Source organism: Malaclemys terrapin, chromosome 1 (genome assembly GCF_027887155.1).
Source record: "Malaclemys terrapin pileata isolate rMalTer1 chromosome 1, rMalTer1.hap1, whole genome shotgun sequence".
NCBI classification, from domain to species: domain Eukaryota; kingdom Metazoa; phylum Chordata; order Testudines; family Emydidae; genus Malaclemys; species Malaclemys terrapin.
The window spans coordinates 305,255,645-305,277,812 of NC_071505.1; the positions used below are offsets into that span (position 1 = coordinate 305,255,645).

The following is a 22,168-nucleotide window of genomic DNA, read 5'->3' on the forward strand; positions in this document are numbered from 1 at the left end:
AGTTTCAGAATGTTATTTGTCTATACGGTTTACAAATCACTTTGAGGAAGTAAAGAAATTGGACCAGTCTGTCCTGTTTCTTTCTGTATAAACTGCTAGGAGAAACACGTTAGGCATTTTAGAGCCCAAATCTACTGCCATGTAGCAAATTTGTAGATTTAATCATCACTGAATAAATTCTAGATATAGCCAATGATTTTGTTGAGGTCTTTCTACTTAAAAAAAAAAAAAATTAAGACTAAGTATGATGCCTTTTTGTTTTCGTTAGTGAAACAAAAAGAAAAAATAAATGTAGGTGTGGTGTGACGTTCTTTTCATTTGTGCTAAAACTGGTATGTTGAGTCCCTTTCTGTGAACAAAAGCATTGCGCCCTATTGCTCTCTCATGAGGAAATACTACTGGGAACAGGTCTGTGAGCGGGAACACTTCTTGTGGTTAACCCTTGTGGAATTTTACCTAAGATTATTCTATCAGAGGTAAAACGTGCTCCTCTTTTACCTCTCTCAGCAACTGCCCCAAAATCTGTAGACTCCCCAACTCCACATGGATATCAGCTCTTGGACCTCCTGTCCTGCCCCAGCTTGCAGCTGCATGTGGAGTAGCCATTTGGGGGGAATTTCACAGTGCAGAGGGAACTCCATGTAGACTGGCTTTGATGCACATCCCAAGAATTCCTGATCCTCTATCCTCCTGATCCCAGGGAGAAACTTCCAGGCGATCCCAGAAAGAGGGAGATTAACTTCCCTTCCAAGTAGGCAGGGAGAGGATCCTGCTGGCCAGGGCCGGCTCCAGGGTTTTGGTCACCCCAAGCAGACAAACAAAAACAAAAACAAAAAGCCGTGATCGCGATCTGCGGCAGCAATTCGGCGGGAGGTCCTTCACACCGAGCAGGAGTGAGGGACTGTCCGCCAAATTGCCACCGAACAGCTGGACGTGCCGCCCCTCTCCAAAGTGGCCGCCCCAAGCACCTGCTTGGTAAGCTGGTGCCTGGAGCCAGCCCTGCTGCTGGCACAGACCAAGGTGGGTATAAGGCAAACATATGAGCCCCAGTCCTCTCTGCCCAATTGCATTTAGATAGATTTTCAAGACAAATGTTCAAATTGCAAGAGCTCCTGGTAAAACCTAACTCTCTCATAGACTGGGTATTTTAGAAGTATCAAGCTTTTTTAATGATAAAATAAATGAACATAAGGAATAGATACTTTTACCTGTGTTAAATATTCAATTACATATATAACTTCATCAATTTCACAGAAAATCTAATCCAAATCTTTTCACTTTTTTTTTTTTACCGCTATGTTTTTAGAAATGCTCAAACTGGGTCAATACACAGCCTAGAATAGCAAACCTGTATTTAGAAAAACTAAACAATATCTTTGGATATAAACTGAGAGAAGTTTTTCCCCTCCTTCCTACTCTTTGAGGGAACGTGTTCAGTAAAGACTGCCTAAGTTTAAAAATGGACAATGTTATTTGTCCAAACAACGTTATTTGTTTCAACCCAAACAAAATAGCACTAAGCACCGCAATTTAAAATTTCCTGGCAATTCCCTTGCTTATATATAGATTAATCTTAATACATTTAAGCACTACACCTTATTTCCTAGCAGGACTAATTATTAATAATAGTTTTATCTACATTAGAACAATATTAATTTTAAAAGTGAAGACTCTTGATGTGCTTTTATCATCGTCCCTGTTTTTATAAGGGTTCAACTATTTGGTTACTATTTCATCCATCATCAAAAGGAAATAATTAACAAAGTAGCACAAGCTCCATACTAAACCCAAGCCTAAAGTCAACCTGACTGGTGTCAGAGAGAACAAAGCACTCCAGAAATTACTGAGTTACCTTGTCTTTCTTAATGATTTTTTCCAGCAGAGGTACATTTAAGCCCCAAGAATCTGTGCTATAATAGGTGTTTAACATATTTATCAATAATCTGAGAAGGGGATGATTACCTGGCAAAATCTGCAGATAATAAAAAAAAATATTTAAATTTGCCAAGACTAGAGAAGACTGAGGAATTCCAGAGGGACCGAACAATGATAGGAAAATGGGCAGCACAATGGCAGGTGAAATTCAGTGTTGACAGACATGTATAATGAGAACATCCACAGCTACATCAGATCAGATAACAATATTAAAGAGATATAAGACTTCATGATTCAGGGCTTAAAACTAACTACTAACTGCCTGGGTTCATGAATTAAGCTTTCCCAAGGGCAGGTTATCATGCAATCAGCAAACCAAAGGGACAGTATCAAATTAAGTTCAGACACGGACAACTCACAACACAGCTTTACCTAGGAAAGCACTAGATTTCCCTTAGTGTTACCATATTTCCTTGCAAGAGCCCATCCTTCTGGGACTCAAATCAGAAAAATAGCAAGAAACCAAGTCTAAAATAGCTATACAACCCACCTAAATTAACTGATGAGAGCTTTTTTAAAAGGTGCCCAAGTGCACATAAAGAGTTGGCAAGATTAGTTCCCCTCTCACTCACACTATCAATAGCACTGGTTAAAGAACCTCCTCTTTAAAAGTAGATGAAAATACAAATTGATCCTTCCCTGTGCATGAGAGCATCAATCTCAAGTGTAACACACACCAGAACACATGTTCAAGATGAGTGTAAAGAAAAATAAAACCCACATTTCTCCTTTCATTACTTTCTCTAGCTTTGCTATGTAGCTTTCCAGAATGTTACACTGCTACCTCAAATAAGTCACTGGTACCAAATCAGTTGCAGCAGAACCAAAAGTACAGGTCCAAACTGAATTGAAGAATAATTTCTTCCAGTTAATTCACTAATTACCTTTTGTTTTACCACCCACTCCATTCAACTTATATCCCTCCCTCCAGTGACCTTTCTTCTACCCCAGTCTATTGTTTTAAATTCACGGGTACACCTCTGTCTAGTTAATCATTAATTTTCTTTGACGCAAGCTTTATCAACAACTCCCTAATCAAAACACAAATTAGTTGATGAAACAACCACTCCCCTCTCACTCTTTCAGGGAAATGGGTTTCTTCTGGAAGTGTATGTTTATTGTATTTTCGGTTAAATCACAAATACTCTTTGTTTAGCAGGCTCGAGAAATGGCCTCGGTTTGGCTTTTAGTCTCCCTCTGAAAATTCAAAAAAACAAACGAACAAAAAAACAAGTAAAACCAATAAACTCTCCATAATTAAAAGTTTCAATGGAAATCCTAAAAATACTGTGCTTCTTAATGATAATTTTAGTAAATAAAGTGCAAGTTTCACAATGGAACTGCCTTTTCTAATTTGCTGAATGAAGTTACTGTTTGCACAGAATTGCTTGGCAATACATGATATGTAAAAACTACAAATAAATATTGAGTTATTTTTGTATTAACTGACTGGATAATAGTGGAGTTCTTTAAAAATATCAAATATCTAGTACAGGGATAGGCAACCTATGGCACATGTGCCGAAGGTGGCACATGAGCTGATTTTCAGTGGCACTCACACTGCCCCGGTCCTGGCCACTGGTCCAGGGGGGGTTCTGCATTTTAATTTAATTTTAAATGAAGCTTCTTAAACATTTTAAAAACCTTATTTACTTTACATACAACAATAGGTTAGTTATATATTATAGACTTATAGAAAGACCTTCTAAAAACGTTAAAATGCATTACTGGCACGCGAAACCTTAAATTAGAATGAATAAATGAAGACTCTCGGCACACCACTTCTGAAAGATTGCTGACCCCTGATCTAGTAGAAGAGGCGGAGGACAAGTACGCATCCAGTTCTGCTGTAAGGGCTCAATCCTGCAAGGTGCTTCAAACTCTGGCCTTAACCCTGCAGAGCATTTCAGTCTCTATTTAACAATTAATGTTAAATAGAGACAAATGCTCTGCAGGGTTAATATGCAATTAAATTGAATGCAATTAAAATTTAGCATGTGCTTAAGTGGTTTACTGGATTGCTGGCAGAGTATTTAGCACCTAGCAGAACAGAGCAATACCTACAGCTTCTTCATATTGAATAAATCACAGGGTAGAATTTTATAAAATTCAACAAAGAAGGTAATTAAGATCATGTGACTAGGAGCAGATATAGAACTGAAACATTTTTATCTCTAGTATTCTCACTTTGATTGTGAGGAATCATGTATGCATGTGCATACACACAAAAAAATCTCCAAACATGGACACATTCCCCTGACTTTTCTGATATGGTGTCTAAAGTGTACCAATAAAAACTATTTAAAGTTAGTTTTATTTAACTTCATGACTAAAAATAAACTTAAAACACAATAGTAAATCATGTAAAAATATCTTCACAAGGCCACAGCATGCCAGCATGTTCCTTTTAAGAACAGACACCTAAAGTCCTACTTAGCCCTAGTCTACACTACGAGTTTAGGTCCAATTTAGCAGCGTTAGATGGATTTAACCCTGCACCAGTCCACACGACAGAGCCATTTTTGTCGACTTAAAGGGCTCTTAAAATCGATTTCTGTACTCCTCCCCGACGAGGGGATTAGCACTGAAATCGACCCTGCTGGATCGAATTTGGGGTAGTGTGGACGCAATTCGACGGTATTGGCCTCCGGGAGCTATCCCAGAGTGCTCCATTGTGACCGCTCTGGACAGCGCTCTCAACTCAGATGCACTGGCCAGGTAGACAGGAAAAGCCTCACGAACTTTTGAATTTCGTTTGGCTAGTGTAGCGAGCTGATCAGCACAGGTGACCACGGAGTCCCAGAATCGCAAAAGAGCTCCAGCATGGTCCGAACGGGAGGTACTGCAGCTGATCGCTGTAGGGGGAGATGAATCCGTGCTATCCGAACTCCGTTCCAAAAGACGAAATGCCAGAATATTTGAAAAAAATCTCCAAGGGCATGAAGGACAGAGGTTATAACAGGGACCCGCAGTAGTGCCGCATGAAACTTAAGGAGCTCAGACAAGCCTACCAAAGAACCAGAGAGGCAAACGGCCGCTCCAGGTCAGAGCCCCAGAAATGCTGCTTCTATGATGAGCTGAATGCCATTCTAGGGGGTGCCCCTACAACTACCCCATTCCTGTGCTTCCCTCCTCCTCCACCCCTCCCGGGCTACCTTGGCAGCTATCCCCCCATTTGTGTGATGAATTAATAAAGAATGCATGAATGAAAGAATCTGGAATATAAAACCCTATCCATGGAATTCCCTTAGAACCTTCTCTCTGTCTCCTGCTTCCACTAGAGAGTGGACTTCTGCTCTTAACAGACTCTCATTAAAAGGATCACTAAAGCAGGAAAAAGGCAGACGTTTTGGGAGAGGTATTATATTGAAGTAACTAGAATAGCCCCTCTGAATGATTTCCAGGATCCATTTGTCTTTCATGATGGCACTTCAGATATTGAAGGAATGGAAATATCTGTTTCCAAAAAGGGGAGGGGCAAGGAGATGAGGTTGAGGGATTAAGATTGGTCTAATGCTCTCAGGTGTCTTGTCAAACCTTAGGTCCAAGGTCTGCCATGGAAGACAAGGAAGTTGCTGGTTTACTCTTCATCCGAAGTTTATAGATTTTCCTCCTTTGTTGTTGTTGCAGAGGAGGAGATTGTTGATGGAACAGCCATCTCTTCATGTAATTGGAAGATAAGGAAGAACAAGAATATTGTTGTTTAGTCTATGTAAAGGCTGGAATACCAAATCTTCTGACTGGTTGGTAGATCCAAGAGATTTAGCTGTGCATTTACCATCCTTCAGCTTTTCTAGAACTTGGTCTGTCCTTGTACTGAACAGACCATCTCCCTCAAATGAAACGTCTTCCACATGTGTTCTCATTTTTGATGGAAGCTCAGGATCTCAGCTACGAATCTCAGAGAAGTCAAATGATCCTCTTAAAGCATCCTTGGATACTAACTGACCTTCAGAGATCAGGACTTTCACCAGCTTCTTTTGGTCTTCAGGAAGGGTTATGATGAAAGTGGCCATCTTCTTCCACAGGTGGTAATGATACTTGGACTTTGAGGCTTGGTAATTAGAAACCATAATGCCCAGGTATGTTGAAGAAAGGACCCTTCTGCTTAGGAAGACAAGCTTTTTCCCTTCTCTGTAAGACCAGGTGGAGCGTACCTATCCTTCTTTTGTTCTTTGGACAGTTGTGATGGTTCTCATGGTACCACGGATTATGAGTCCTCTTGCTACCATCCCATCAGTGTGAGGGAGTCTTGCTTGAGTTTAGCTGGGTATCAGTTCCCTAACAGCACCAGTCTGTTAGCCATTCAAACACTCTCCTCTGGGCTATGCCAGCCCTCACTTATCTTGCAGATTAACAATAGGTGTGCCCCAATCCCAAGTCCTTTTGAAGCACTCCCCCTGTGATGTCCAGCCCCTGACACTGGTTACTCACAGAAAAAACAGGTCTGCTGTCCCCAAAGGAACAATACACACATCAGTTTTTAAAGATTCAGCTCAGGGCCAGCACTTTACACTACAGCACTGAGATATATTTATAGTGAAAACAAATATGCATTTATTATCAAAGTCTAGAGATTAAGAAGATAGTGAGCAAAGACATTGGAAGCAAATGGATACATATAAAATAAAATCATAACAAGCTTTCTAAAGACTAAAAGTAACTATTAGGTTAATCTCTTGTCTAAAGAAATTTATCTCACCCAAAGTTTTCTGCAGCATCTTCAACCAAGGTTGGCTGATATCCCATTTTCATGAATGTAAATATACTTCCTGTTTACTTCCTAAGTGCAGGATAAGGTGGTGTGTCTTATTTGCTTCCTACATATAACCCCAACGTTCATTTTCTGTATTCCAAGATAGGACAATCACTTGTGGCTTGTTCTTCCTGTGCACAGTTTCCATGTTGAGTTCACATCTCTAGGTTAGCATGTGATTTTGTATGTAAACAGGCACCCATTGTGTTAGCTTACAATGCCAACAGAGTGATATATATGTCTTACCTACTGTCTGGAGGAAAGCTTCTTTTTCATCACTGCCTTGATAGATTTCAAAACCATATTTTCAGCACATAAACAACTCTTTTTAGTTAAATAAACTACTTGTTTTTACTGTAAATATGTTTACGTGCTGTGTCTTAAGTGAATGTAACTGGTATGTTGGGATGCATTGTTCCCTTGGGAGCAGAAGATCTGGAAATTCTGTGGGTGCCCAGTGGATCAGGTGCTGGGTGCTCCAGGGGGATTCTCGGATGACTCAGGGATTAGAATATGCCTATCGTTAACCTGCACAGAGAGAGAAGGGCCTGTGGAAGCAGTGCTTGTGTTGCAGAACTGGCCCACAGCAGGCACAGACAAGGCTTCCTCACGCTAAGGGCAGGTGGTAGCAAGGTACCTAAACACTTGGTATCCCTGGGAAGTGTCACATTGTCTCTAGCACCTTTTGTGGCAATTTTCTACGATATGCTCATTACATTAGAGGTCTGAGCGTTCTTTCAGGAGTTGCTAACACCATGGCCATTTGTTTTTTATTTTGGTTCCAAAGGTGGTCTTGGAATGGAAGTCACAGAATCCAAGGGAGTCCTGGTGCACAGAGTTGCTCTGCTAAGAGAGGCCAACACCTGTGACATTTCTTTATTCATAATGAGAGGTGGCAGGTGCCAAGGATTGCATTTCTGAGACCTGGTTCTGCTAACGAAGGCCAATACCTGCTGGGGCCTGATTGCCTGGCTGGTCAGATCTGATGGCTATGGATCCTTCGGTACTGTAGTGACAGGTTTTGCCATGATAGTGCAGGCCAGAACTTTGGATGGGATCTTAATAATGCTCTTTGTCCCCTGAAGTTGCTGGGGTTAAGTAAGCCTATCTGTACTCATGCATCTCAATGACTAAGAACTGGAGAGCTTGGCTGCTAAGGCTTGGAGCTGGTTTTAACACTCATTATAAGCTCTTGGGGTGAATGTACTGCATATAGCCCAGTAACATGGAAATTAACCTTCTTCCAAGCAAGCCAGACACCTAACATGGGCATCTGAAACCAGAAATATGGCAGGATAAGAAGCCCACCTTTTAAATCCTGTTCTTTTCCCATGTGGATCCACCATCAGATCTGCAGATCCATGCCAAGGCATGGAAACCAACTAAAATGAACAAAATGAAGAAATAAAGAACTTTATAAAAGGAGTTTAATTTAGAAGGCTAATCCTACACTCAGAGCTAGCTAAGGCACCGCGTCTTGAGTCGATGATTTTGGAGTGGAGCCATCCAGTGAGGTTCCTGTTCCCTCAGCAGCAGCGGTGGTAAGGAACTGAGGCAGTCGGCGTGCCATACCCACTTGTATAAGCTCGCCCTCAGAACACTCAGGAACAGGGAGGGGAGTGGCAGGAGGGACACAAGATCACTCCAGCAGGCACTGCTACAAGAAGGTTCAACCATCACAGCTGCACCACCAACACATCCCATGAGTGGAAATGCATAGAGGCCACTCAAAGAAGAATACACTCTTCCACAGAGAAACGTAGAGAGGAACCTCACAGAGCTTCTCTATCATTAGATGCCTGAGAGAGAGAGAGAGACTGTAGTTAGAGGCCTGCAGAAGATTTGGTCACCCGCGCTGGTGGATCCCAGGAATCTGCACAGATCAGTCCATCCATGGTGCTCCACAGGCTTCCCTTCTCCCAAGGCACCATGAATCATATACACTAAGATTGCTGCCACTGCCTAGGAAGCACAATCCTATGCAAAACTCCTCGCCAGATGGCTTACAGGTGCAAGTATTTTACTCTTAAAGATGCGGTGCTACAAATGAGAGAGAGGAAAAAAATGGAGAAGGAGAGGTGAATATTATTGTGAACAGCAGCATCCCTTCCACCACTTATCTCCATGGAACTCCAGTAGAGGGATTTGCATGGGATCAGGGAATGACATTGCTGTAAAGATAGAATTCTCCCCTTTGGCAGAATCTCACAATCTCTCCTCTAGGCTTATGAAGCAAATTGGATGGTTTGACCTCAAAACATTACCCATAATTGTAAATACAAAGCACAGTAGCACAGAGGGCTAGGAACTTAATTATGAGATCCGAGTATCTTCTTCCAAGATTACAATCAATAGCTTTTCTATATTCTGTGGTCTCATAAGTCAGTGTTTTACAAACTTTGTGAAAGCTGAACCCCCTTGGAAAGGACTGAAACCAACCATACACTCCTTGTGATTCCAACGTGTGTTGTTAAAGGCCTACCCATCTTAATTTTACATCTTCCATATCCTCTCCCTTCTGGCTAGTCCTTCCCATCCTTTTAAGGGAGGACTCCATTCAAAATTGTTAGGGGCTGCAAATAAAAAAAAAACACTTATCCAAAGTAGTTAGACTTTACTGGGGGTGGGGGATTACCCATAGCAAATGAAGACTGATGCAAGACCAATATATAGTAACTTTGATGCCTGGACTTTACTTCAAAGAACAGGGATGAGTTGCAGAGGAAACAAGTAGTCTCCAGTCAAATTCAACGTCTATGTGCAAGTATACCCCTTGCTGCTCTTCAACACAAAGAATTTGTAGTTTCTGTAAAAGCAATTAGAAACATTCTTCTCTGAAGCCAGAGGAAAAACCCAGAATCTGGACAAGGTTAACATTGAAAACAAAAACAAAACCCCTAAAACTATTTATTTTCTTGATCTAGATATATTCTGTGGTGAAATAATCTCACCAAATAGAACATATTGAATATAATGAGCGTGGCTTAAATTATAAATGATTTGACATCTTGGTGTGCATCACTGTGTAACATTAAAAAAGTGCATTCAGACCGATGTATCTCATTAATTTACACCAACTACATATATATACACCAAACTTATACCAAACCACATACATATGATAATCAAGTTGCATGGTAATCAGAGATTACTGCACTGATGTGCAGAAGACACAGGTCTGAAAATAGAGTTGCACTGCAAAACAGGGGAGGAAACCCAAAGAAATTGCCACGTTAATGCCAACTTTTCCTTGCTAATAAGTAGGACTGCCTCAAAAATAAATATTAAAAAAAATAGCACACAATAACTAACTTTTTAGGTGGACAGGTATCTTACTTTCTCTCTGGAATTTTTGTTACTAATTAGGAAGAGGACTTTCTGGAATAAAGTCTCAGGCCTCATGCAAAATGAAAACCAAGCCTATACAAAAATAAATAAATAAATAAATAATCATGGTATTACTCGCAATAAAAAAAAATCTAAAAAATTCATTTACAACTGATCAATAAAAAAAACTCTGTTCTATTAGCAGTAGGCTAATTTGGCTACACGCAATGATTTTAAAAGGTAAGAAAATAGTGAGAGTATCAGCTGCAGCACTTTATCACCCTCTTCTGGCCCTTTTGCACTATGCAATTAATGTCATTTGTCTATCTGTAACTAGGTGTAAAGTAATATATATTCTGCTTACTGTATTTTTCACTCCATGCATCTGATGAAGTGGGTTTTAGCCCATGAAAGCTTATGCCCAAATAAATTTGTTAGTCTCTAAGGTGCCACAAGGACTCTTTATTGTTTTAGGTGTAAAGTGGATTTTACACAAGAACATGTGTGAATTTGAAGAGGTGAGGGAATCAAAGAAAAATATGTAGCATATTAAAAATAGATCTGTAGAACAACAACATTACTGAACATTTAATGCACAAGCTTATCTTTTGATACAGAGGGCAGGCTCGGTCTCTAAATTTGTAAGGACAAAATACCCCCTCTCCAATCCACTCTGTTCATCTAGTTTCCATAATATGGATTTCTAGTGCATGGAGTCTCACATGGATCTTCTATTCACATAAATGACAGTTCCACATATGGAACATGTGAAGAATGTTTCTTTTTAGAAACCTCTCACTGTAACAGCTAGGTGCTTATTTTTTGTTTGTTTGCTTGTTTGTTTTTTTTGGGGGGGGGGGGGGAGGATTGTTTGTTTAACAAAAATATATATATAAACCATCCACAAAAGGTAGCAGCACTATCCAACCAAAAACAAAGACAAATAAAACCCAGAAATTAGACATAAATTAAGCAAAATACGAACATCACACATTGTGCTATGGACAGCAAGCCAGTGTGTTTTCCAGAAACTGGGCCCCTCAACTGAGAAAGCCCTGAAGCTGGGATACACAGAACTGACACCCAAGAACCTAAAAACAGAGTGTCTCAGATGACCTTAACTGCCACAACAAGGGAGAGGTAGTCTCAGAAAGGTAACTATCATACTTCCAGTCAGATAGAGAAGAATCCACCAAGATTAGTATATAAAAAAAGGCAGTGATCTTAAATTTCTGCATTGGCTCTTACTATTCTTCCTTATCACATTCAAATTTCTCATCTTCAAAGTGCTCCTCAATTCTGCACCTGCCTACATGTATCTTTGCATCTTCCTACCAGTCCCTATCCTCAGACTTCATGCTCATTACCTTGTTGTTGCTTTCGGCTCTTCCTCCACTTCCCATGTCTGGAATAACCTCACACTAGTTTACGCCAAGATCCCTCTATCTTAAATTTCAAGAAACTCCTAAAACCCACCTCTTCTGTGAAACATTCTGTGACCTAATGGCCACACGTCTCTCTATGTATTTTTTGTTTGTATTTCCACACACCTTTATATTCTAAACTCTTCAATGCAACTATGACTTGTTTGATATTAAGCTACTCCTGTACAGCAGTGGGTACATTTATTGTGATTTGTACATGATAATAATAGTCTCCAAGAGACTGATTGCTGTTTGGGGTAGAAGGCAGGACTAGGTAGCCGCATAAGGCTAAAAATCAACTTTATTTATCTATCTAGTGAAGGAGAAATGCTTTTGAGTAGAGAGCACTCTGTGATTGCAACTCCCCAGAAGTCAACCAAGCTGTTTGCAATAGAGCAGCCACTGAGGAAGTATGTCTGTCCCATATATACATTATGGGGACTTCACATGTACACAGAAAGGAAAATTACTTTTTAAAGGAGCTAAAAAGCTCCCAGCTAAGGCAAAATGGCCTTTAAAAAAAAAAATCTATCAGCCAAGTTTACAGTATTAGTCAAATTAAGACTACCACTCACGTCTTAAATCTTTACTTGCAATCAAAAAAAAAAAAAAAAACCAAGCTGGCCAACTTATCATTTTACCATATGATTGTGACCGATATGGCCATTTCCTGTAATATCTTTGGGAGAGTTTACCGTATTAAGTTTATGTATAATTGTAGGACAGGAATTACAGTAGAACCTCAGAGTTACGAACACCTCAGGAATGGAGGTTGTTCCTAACTCAGAAACATTCATAAATCTGAACAAAACGTTATGGTTGTTCTTCCAAAAGTTTACAGCTGAACATTGACTTAATACACCTTTGAAACTTGACTATGCAGAAGAAAAATGTTGCTTTTAACCATTTCAATTTAAATGAAACAAGCACAGAAACAGTTTCCTTACCTTGTCAAATCTTTTTTTTTTTAATTTCCCCTTTATTATTTTAGTAGTTTACGTTTAACACAGTTGTGATGGATTGGATCACAGAAATCCCCTTGGGAGCTGCCACCCGATGTGCAAAGACTACCTCTGCTCCTGTTTTCCCTACCAGCTCAGGACTCCAGCACCCTGTCTTGCTGAGCCAGTCACTCCCGTCTGCTCCAACACAGACCCAGGGTCTGAATCACTTGCCCCAAAGCTGAAAGTTTACCTGAAAACAGCTCACAGAAGTGTGCTTGTCTTTAGCACTCAGATGCCCAATTCCCAATGGGGTCTAAACCCAAATAAATCCGTTTTACCCTGCATAAAGCTTATGCAGGGCAAACTCAAACTGTTCACCCTCTATAACACTGATAGAGAGATATGCACAGTTGTTTGCTCCCCCAGGTATTAATACATACTCTGAGTAAATTACTAAATAAAACATGATTTTATTAAATACAGACAGTAGGATTTAAGAGGTTCCAAGTAGTAACAGACAGAACAAAGTCACCAAGCAAAATAAAATAAAATGCGCAAATCTATGCCTAATCAAACTGAATAAAGATAATCTCACCCTCAGAGATGCTTCAGTAAGTTTTTTCTCAGACTGGACACCTTCCAGGCCTGGGCACAATTCTTTCCCCTGGTACAGCTCTTGTTCCAGCCCAGGTAATAGCTAGGGGATTCTTCATGATGGCTCCTCCCTCCCTTTGTTCTCTTCCACCCCTTTATATATCTTTTGCATAAGGCAGGAACCCTTTGTCCCTCTGGGTTTCCACCCCCCTCACTGGAAAAGCACCAGGTTAAAGACGGATTCCAGTTCAGGTGATATGATCACATGTCACTGCAAGACTTCATTGCCCACTTACCAGCACACACAGATACTGGAAGACTAACAGGTAAACACAGCCATCTGCAGACAATGGTCCTGGTTAATGGGAGTCATCAAGATTCCAAACCCTCATTAATGGCCCACACTTTACATAATTACAATAGGCCCTCAGAGTTATGTTTTAGATTTCTAGTTTTAGATACAAGAGTGGTACATTTCTACAAATAGGATGATCACACTCAGTAGATTATGAGCTTTGTAATGAAACCTTACAAGAGACCTTTTGCACGAAGCATATCCCATTTGCATTATATTCACTTATTATCAAATCTTTATAAAACTATCCCAGTTACATTATATTCACTTATTATCATGTTTTTATAAAACCATATAGACTGCACAACGTCACAACAGTACTGTACTTGCTATTTGGGAGGGGGGCAGGTTTGGTCTCTGCTGCTGCATGATTGCATACTTCCAGTTCCAAACAAGGTGTGTGGTTGACTGGTCAGATTATAATTCTGGTGTTCACAAGTCTGAAGTTCTACTGTATATGTAATTCCATCGGGGAGTGTGACCACAGCCACAGCTCCTCCATGAACTAAGAACAGTGTGTGTGTGGGAGGGGGTGATTTGGAAATTCACTCAGATTGTAACACCTCCAGAGAAGTACCATCACATGTAGAGGCTATTTCAAACTAGATTCTCCAGAGACCAACAGACAAAGAAAGGATTTTGGATAAATAGCCTGAGTTTAGACTGACTCGGGCCTTCATTCTGACCCAGCAAACGGACAGGACCATCTGTCCAAGGAGGCCCCCAATCCTTCCTGGGAAGGGTTGGAAGGACTTAGGCCTACTGAGGCCCCATAAGATTGATGAGTGACCTCTGATGAGTTTATTAGCATGCATATAGGAACTTTTATCATTTTTAATTTGATTTCTCGTAATGCTTTCATTTTAAGAATAAATATGCTTACTTATAAAGGGCTGTGCGGTAACATAACTACTGGCAATTACACTGTTCAAAGCCTTCAAAGAGAAAGCAAAGTGCAGACACTGGCTTGGCTTGTTTAGGCTGTCTGGCTTGCTGGGACTATCACAGTGTAAGCAGGGAACTGTGTAACCTGGAAAAGCCTCAGTCAGGAGGGAGATGCACACGGATCTCTACCCAAGAGAGGTAACAGCTGAGGAGCCTAGAGGGGGTTCTCTCAAGGGACCATGAAGGGAGAATACAGGTACAGTTGCCCTGAATTGTAACAATGACTATGTGTGTGGGGGAAAATGAGTTTCAAGATCAGAGTTAGAGTTTTAAGATTTGGATTATTAGAGCATTATATCAGATTCATGTAATAAAACTGAGACCAGCTTATGAAAACTGTGCAGCTCATCAAGGCTATCAACCAGTACAGGAATCAAAGTTCGGCCTAAACCAGAAGCCTCCATCCATACAATCCCAATCTTGAAGAATCTTCACATCTGGATTCACAGTCCAGCCCACTATAACCATGATCACAATAAATTTAAAAACATAGCTCACCTTGATATGAATTAAAGCTCCAAAACATATATTTTCAGTAGTTTCAAAAGTAATTACTACTTTGTCCATTATTTTCTGACATTCATATTCTTCCTTCAAAGCCATTACTGCTGGCAGGAGGATTTTGTGTTTGTTTTTTTAAATTGTGTTTCTAATACAACTTCACCCTTTCATTTTTTCCACATCTGATATTCTTGTTCTGAACTGTAAGTTGTAGAAGTTATTTCCTCCAGAATTTGGCTGTTTGTAACACTGCTGGTTATGCCTTCTGTGCTTGTTCAGTAACTGACAGCTTACGCAACACAGCTCATCTGCCTAGCAACACTCAGGGTGGGGTTCAAAACAGAGAAACTACTCCAGTAACATTTTGCAACTGTGAAATTAGAAAGAGAGATGCAGGAACTGACTGTTTTTTTACAATGGAAAAAGACATTACTCTCACCCTTCCTTTATGAAACATGTTATTTTCTTCAGAAATGTAACATAGGAGAATGAATGAAGTTAAAATATCTCCCTCCCCCAAAAAGTGTCATTAATATAATGTTAAGACTATAATATATGCTTAGATAACCACAAATAATGCATACAGAGGAGTAACTCTTCCCCCCCCCCTTTTTAAATCCTGAATAAGATTTCAGTTTATCTAGTTACCATGCCTGAAAATTTTCTTATTACCAGGTATTTGCTGTTAGACATTTACAAAGCACCTTTAGTATCTAGGGGCTGACACAGTAATAAAAAAGAATAAGATAAAATCAAAGATCATACATTTGGATGGTGAAAATTGAGATAATGGATATGAATCTTTGATTTTTAAAAGGTTGAAATCATTTTCTCTATTCACTGAAGTCAAGAGGAAAAACTGATGAGGTAAAATTGACATTATTTATGGACTGAAGGATGGGTACTTTGTGAAAGAATTAAAGTCAGGACTAAAAGTCTAGTATCAGATTGAATTTTAAAAAATACAAACAAGACTTCTTCATAAAATATATGAATTGTTGCATAATCCAGTTTATTCTCTTGTTGCACATTACTTTCAATTCTGATTCTGTAACATTATTCACAGTGAATTCTTCCTTTTAAAAAGGTTCATTTTACAGATGTCCAAAAGCTGGCTCATCACCTGAGTAGGAGGACACTTAACTAGGAAAGATCTCCATCTATGTTTCATTTTGTTTTACAGGATATTTTTTTAGCATGTTTCTGAAAGTATTTTCTAGTATAGGAGAAACTAATGCCTTGGCTACACTTGAGATCGCGAGTGTAGTCGCGCCGTCAGCGCTGCAAGAGAGCTCTCGCAGCGCTGTATGTACTCCACCTCTCCGAGGGAATAGCTTACAGCGCTGCGAGTGAGTGTGCAGCGCTGCAGGCTCTGATTACATTGGCGCTTTACAGCGCTGCACTCGCTGCGCTCAGGGGGGGTGTTTTTTCACACCCCTGAGCGCAGCAAGTTGAAGTGCTGTACACTGCCAGTGTAGCCAAGGCCTATGCAGATGTTTGTGTCTATTGCATAGTTTGTCAACATGTTTGCAAATGTAACAATAATTTACCTGTTTTAATGTAATTTCCATCTCAGAATATTAGTTTCTCATGCACAACTGCTGAAATAACATTTTTTCTAATAGATAGGCCTGGTCTACACTAGGCGTTTATGTCGAAGTTAGCGCCATTACATCGAATTAACCCTGCACCCGTCCACACCGCGAAGGTATTTAGTTCGATATAGAGGTCTCTTTAATTCGACTTCTGTACTCCTCCCCGACGAGGGGAGTAGCGCTAAATTCGACATGGCCATGTCGAATTAGGCTAGGTGTGGATGGAAATCGACGCTAATAGCTCCGGGAGCTATCCCACAGTGCACCACTCTGTTGACGCTCTGGACAGCAGTACGAGCTCGGATGCTCTGACCAGCCACACAGGAAAAGCCCCGGGAAAATTTGAATTTGAATTCCTTTTCCTGTCTGGCCAGTTTGAATCTCATTTCCTGTCTGGACATCGTGGCGAGCTCAGCAGCACTGGCAACGATGCAGAGCTCTCCAGCAGTGATGGCCGTGCAGTCTGTGAATAGAAAGAGGGCCCCAGCATGGACTGATCGGGAAGTCTTGGATCTCATCGCTGTGTGGGGCGATGAGTCCGTGCTTTCTGAGCTGCGCTCCAAGAAACGGAATGCAAAGATCTATGAGAAGATCTCAAAAGACATGTCAGAGAGAGGATACAGCCGGGATGTAACGCAGTGCCGCGTGAAAATCAAGGAGCTGAGACAAGGCTACCAGAAGACCAAAGAGGCAAACGGACGCTCCGGATCCCATCCCCAGACATCCCGTTTCTACGAGGCACTGCATTCCGTCCTCGGTGCGGCCGCCACCACTACCCCACCACTGACCGTGGACTCTGAGGATGGGATATTGTCCACGGCCGGTTCCTCGGACATGTTAGCGGACGGGGAAGATGAGGAAGGAGATGAGGAGGGCGAGGCAGTCGGCAGCGCTCACAACACTGATTTCCCCGACAGCCAGGATCTCTTCATCACCCTTACAGAGATCCCCTACGAAGCGTCCCCAGCCGTTACCCCGGACACAGAATCTGGGGAAGGATCAGCCAGTAAGTGTTGTAAACATCTAAACATTTATTTTTAACAGAACAGGAATATTAACAATTAAAAGAATGGGTTGTTCATGATTACTTTGCCCTAGGCACTTAACCGTTCAGTCATGGGCAGTGCAAGTTTTGAAAAAAAATCTAGCAATGTCCGGTTATCCGTGATTGTCCTGCCCAAGCCGCTCTACTGTTTATTCCCTGCTACTGCAGCTACAGTAAAATGCGGTCTATATGTGCAGGGATAGAGCAGTAATCCTCCCGGGACATCTCGATGAAGCTCTCCTGGAGGTAATTGGAAAGCCATTTGTAAACGTCCGGTGCGGGGGTCGGGCCCTCTCAGGGGCCGTCGGGGGCCAGGCCGCCTCACTACACGGCCTGGATCGGTCTCAGGGTTCCGCCCCTCTGGCAGGGACTAGGCCAAAGGTACACGGCCTCTGCAATGAGCTCCTGCTCTCCGTCAGGGTCCGGCAGTAACTCAGGCCCGGGCTCCGGTCCTCACTGCCGGAGCTGGGGATTACAAAGTCAGTCAAGCCCCCGCGCTAGCTCAGGGCGGGGCAATAAACAATAGTTCGGGCGCTCAGCTCCGTGGATCCGGAGCTGAGCCCTGACAAACTCAGGACGTCCCAGGCCCTTATTCAGGGGAGGGCAACCCCCAATAGTCCAGGGCGCTCAGAACCTTCCTTCAGGCTGAGCAGTAAAGTCAGGAGTTCAGGCCCGGCCCTCAATCAGGCGGGGCAGCACACAATAGTCCAGGGGGCTCAGAACCTTCCTTCAGGCTGAGCAGTAAAGTCAGGGGTTCAGGCCCGGCCCTCAATCAGGGCGGGGCAGCACAAAATAGTCCAGGGGGCTCAGAACCTTCCTTCAGGCTGAGCCCAGGCAGGGTTAGTAGCCCCAGGCCCTCAGTCAGGGCAGGGCAACAAACAATAGTTCAGGGGCTCAGGACCCTCCTTCAGGCTGAGCCCAGACAAAGTTAGTAGGCCCAGGCCCTCAGTCAGGGCGGGGCAACAAACAATAGTTCAGGGGTTCGGGTTCAGGTCTGGGTATCAGGAGCTGAGCACGGACAAACTCGGGACGCCCCAGACCCTCAGTCAGGGTGGGGCAACAAGCACTCGTTCAGGGCAGCAAGCAATAGCTCAGTGGCGGTGCCAGAGCGCTGGCTGGAGGGGGAGACTGCCACCCGTTAAGTGGGGTGGCAGGGGGGACACAGGCCCACCCACTCCACTGTGTCCCAGCCCGGGGCCCTAAGAGCGGCAGTTAGTCTGCCGCTATGTTGGTGGGGTCCTGACCGCAACGCACCAACATGGGTTCGCTCTCTGTTGTAGCTAGACTGGGGTCAGCTACCCCCGGGCTGATTTCCATTTCCTCCTCCATTTGTACCTGCTCCCCGCTGGGCTCGGCAGCGGGGTCCCACACCATGGGTTCCTCACTTCGCAGAGGGTCGTCCGGGTCAGGTTGCTCCTCCGGTCTCCGGTCAGGGGGGCGCTCGGGCCCCTCCTCGGGGTACCGTGCTCGGGGAAGGCTTGGCCAATCCGCGTCGGGGTACCTGGCTCTGGGGAGGTCCGGTCGGTCGGTGTCCGGGTATCTGGCTCTGGGGCAGCTCGGTCCGTCCGTGTCCGGGTACCTGGCTCTGGGAAGCCTTGGTCTCGCCGGAGCTCGCACCGGCACGTCTGGCCTCTCCGGCTGCTGGGCTCTAACTGAGGGCTGGGGCCTGGCTCTTATACTTCCTGTCCCGCCCCTTGACTTCCGGGGGGCGGGAACAGGTGGCGGTGGCTCCGCCCACTTGGGTGCCAATTCAGGCTCCTCTCCCTCAGGGGCCGTCGGGGCCCAGGCCGCCTCACTACACCATTGCATGAGGTTCCTGGGGAGAGCGGCCTTATTGGGTCCTCCGAAGTACGACACGTTGCCGCGCCACGAGACTATCAAGTACTCGGGAATCATTGCTCTGCACAGCAGGGCGGCATACGGCCCTGGTCTTTGGAGGCTTTCCCGGAGCATTCTCTCTCTCTCGCTGTCAGAGATCCTCATCAGGGTGATGTCGCCCATGGTGACCTGCTTTGAATTAGGTAGGGGAATGTTAGTGTTGGGACTGCTTGCTCGTTCCTTTACAGAACTGTAACAGCTGGTTTGCAGCCACGCGGTGGAGGCGGGAGAGGGGCTGCCGAAAGGGATCGTTCCTGGGGACAGCCGCGAGGGGGTGGGACAGGGGCAGAGTTCCCGCTTGCCGGATTGCTGGCAGCAGGGACTGACATTGCTTTAAATGTGAAATGAGGCCAGTGGTAATATAAAAGTTTTAAACTGCCATAAGTCTACGGCTTACCATGTCTGCCTGCAACAGAAATTCCGTTGTGCTGCCCCGCTTCTCAAATGTGCTGTGGAAGACCCCAGGCACTGAATGCGAAGGCCGAGAATTCGACCTTGTGCTGAGTGCGCATGTGATAGGTGCTGTGCATGGTCTTGTTCACAGAGAAAGACTATGTTCTTTGTTCACAACTACATTTATCTTTCTGAGGAATTCACTCCCTTTTTCCCATTCCCACAGCCACATCTGCGACTGTCTCACAACCTAGCCTGGCATCACACTCCCAGAGGCTAGCGAAGATTAGGCATAGGAAGAAGAGGACACGGGAGGACATGTTCTCTGAACTTATGGCCTGTTCCCAAGCCCAGGCAGCACAGCAGACCCAGTGGCGGGAGAAATTGACCCAAATGCAGCAAGCAAACATGGATCGGGAGGAGAGGTGGCGGCAGGAAGACCAGCAGGCGACTCAAACGCTGCTTGGACTACTGAGGGAGCAAACAGACACGCTCCGGCGCCTTGTGGATGTTCTGCAGGAACGGAGGCAGGAGGACAGAGCCCCGCTGCAGTCCATCTCTAACCGCCCTCCCCCGCCACCAAGTCCCATACCCACCTCACCCAAAGTGCAAAGAAGGAGAGGCGGCAGAGTCCCTGCTAACACTCACTCCACCCCTGCAGAGAGCTCTAGTAGCAGAAGGCTCTCATTCCCCAAAACTTGAAAAGTTCTTTCCTTCCCGCCTGACACAAGCCCCCGTCCAAGTTTCACCTCCCAGTTCCATGTGTAGTTGATAATAAAAAATACGTTCATGTTAAGTACTGTTTCAATGATGTTCTTTTGGAGGAGGAGGGGAAAGGGGGTTGGTAATTGGACAGGACAGTCGCCTTTGGCAGGGTACATAGGCGGGGGCAGGCACAGCAGCAGGGCACATACACAGTGCAGTGATGCAGTGACTAGTTACCCTGGTTAGTCTGGGAGGTTGTTTTCATGTTATGTGGTGGGGGGTGGGTTGCTCTGTGACTTTGTGGCGGGGGAAGGCAGTTACAGATCTTAAGCGGCGGTCCTTATGCAGGATCACAGAGCCACGCAGCAGGGGATCTGTAACCGTCCTCCCCCTGCCACAAAGTCACATAGCCCCCCCATACACACAATCCCGATCAGGAGGGGTGACAGGCTCCGTTGAAACAACCATCCCACCGCAGCGGAGCCCGTCAATCCTTGAGTTTAGAAGCTTCATTCGCGTCACTACACTACACCCGCTCCGCACCACAGTCTGCGTCCCAGTTTTAAAAAATTCCCGCGAAAACAGTATTAAAGAAAACGGTGTGCATTAACAAAGTAGAACTATTTTTATTTCGAAACGTGTGTTGGAAGGGGGTGAAGGGAGTATGTAACTGGGTAGGATAGTCAACATTAACTGGGTAAAGAAACGGGGGCAGGTTCAGCTTCTCAATACACAAACTTTAAAGTCACAGGTTACCCTGCTCACTCAGGAACTTTGCTTTCAAAGCCTCCCGGATGCACAGCGCTTCCCGCTGTTCTCTTCTAATCGCCCGGCTGTCTGGCTGTGCGTAATCAGCAGCCAGGCTATTTTCCTCAACCTCCCACCCCGCCATAAAGGTCTCCCCCTTGCTCTCACAGAGATTGTGGAGCACACAGCAAGCTGCTATAACAATGGGGATATTGGTTTCGCTGAGATCACAGCGAGTCAGTAAGCTTCTCCATCTCCCCTTGAGACGGCCAAAAGCACACTCCACCACCATTCTGCACTTGCTCAGCCGGTAGTTGAAGAGTTCTTTTTCAGTGTCCAGGGCGCCAGTATAGGGCTTCATGAGCCAGGGCATTAGCGGGTAGGCTGGGTCCCCGAGGATGACTATAGGCATCTCCACATCCCCAACAGTTATTTTGTGGTCCGGGAAGTAAATACCTTGTTGCAGCCGTCTAAACAGACCAGAGTTCCTGAAAACACGAGCGTCATGAACCTTGCCCGGCCATCCCACGTAGATGTTGGTAAAACGTCCCCTGTGGTCCACCAGTGCTTGCAGCACCATGGAAAAATAGCCCTTTCGGTTAATGTACTGGGTGGCCTGGTGGTCCGGTGCCAGGATAGGGATGTGAGTTCCATCTATGGCCCCACCGCAGTTTGGGAATCCCATCGCTGCGAAGCCATCTATGGTCGCCTCCACGTTTCCCAGGGTCACTACCTTTGGCAGCAGTACATCAACGATTGCCTTGGCTACTTGCATCACAACAACCCCCACGGTAGATTTGCCCACCCCAAACTGGTTCGCGACTGACCGGTAGCTGTCTGGCGTTGCAAGCTTCCAGAGGGCTATGGCCACTCGCTTCTGTACACTCAGTGCAGCTCGCAACCGGGTGTCATTGCGCTTCAGGGCAGGGGACAGCAACTCACAAAGTTCCAGGAAAGTTCCCTTCCGCATGCGAAAGTTTCGCAGCCACTGGGATTCATCCCAGACCTGCAGCACTATGCGGTC

At 44.1% G+C, this 22,168-nt stretch overlaps 2 protein-coding genes across 2 annotated transcripts in view; one reads left to right on the plus strand and one right to left on the minus strand.

Annotated features, from left to right (window-relative positions):
- The window catches only part of FRY (FRY microtubule binding protein), a 422,104-nt gene that overhangs the window by 380,415 nt on the left and 19,521 nt on the right, over positions 1–22,168 (minus strand). The gene's annotated exons all lie outside the window — the stretch shown is intronic.
- On the plus strand, positions 16,957–20,649 carry LOC128829887 (uncharacterized). The gene is made up of 2 exons (XM_054015344.1): positions 16,957–17,382; positions 19,919–20,649. Exons 1-2 carry the CDS (start codon positions 16,980–16,982, stop codon positions 20,392–20,394), a joined length of 879 nt encoding a protein of 292 aa, XP_053871319.1. The 5' UTR covers positions 16,957–16,979; the 3' UTR covers positions 20,395–20,649.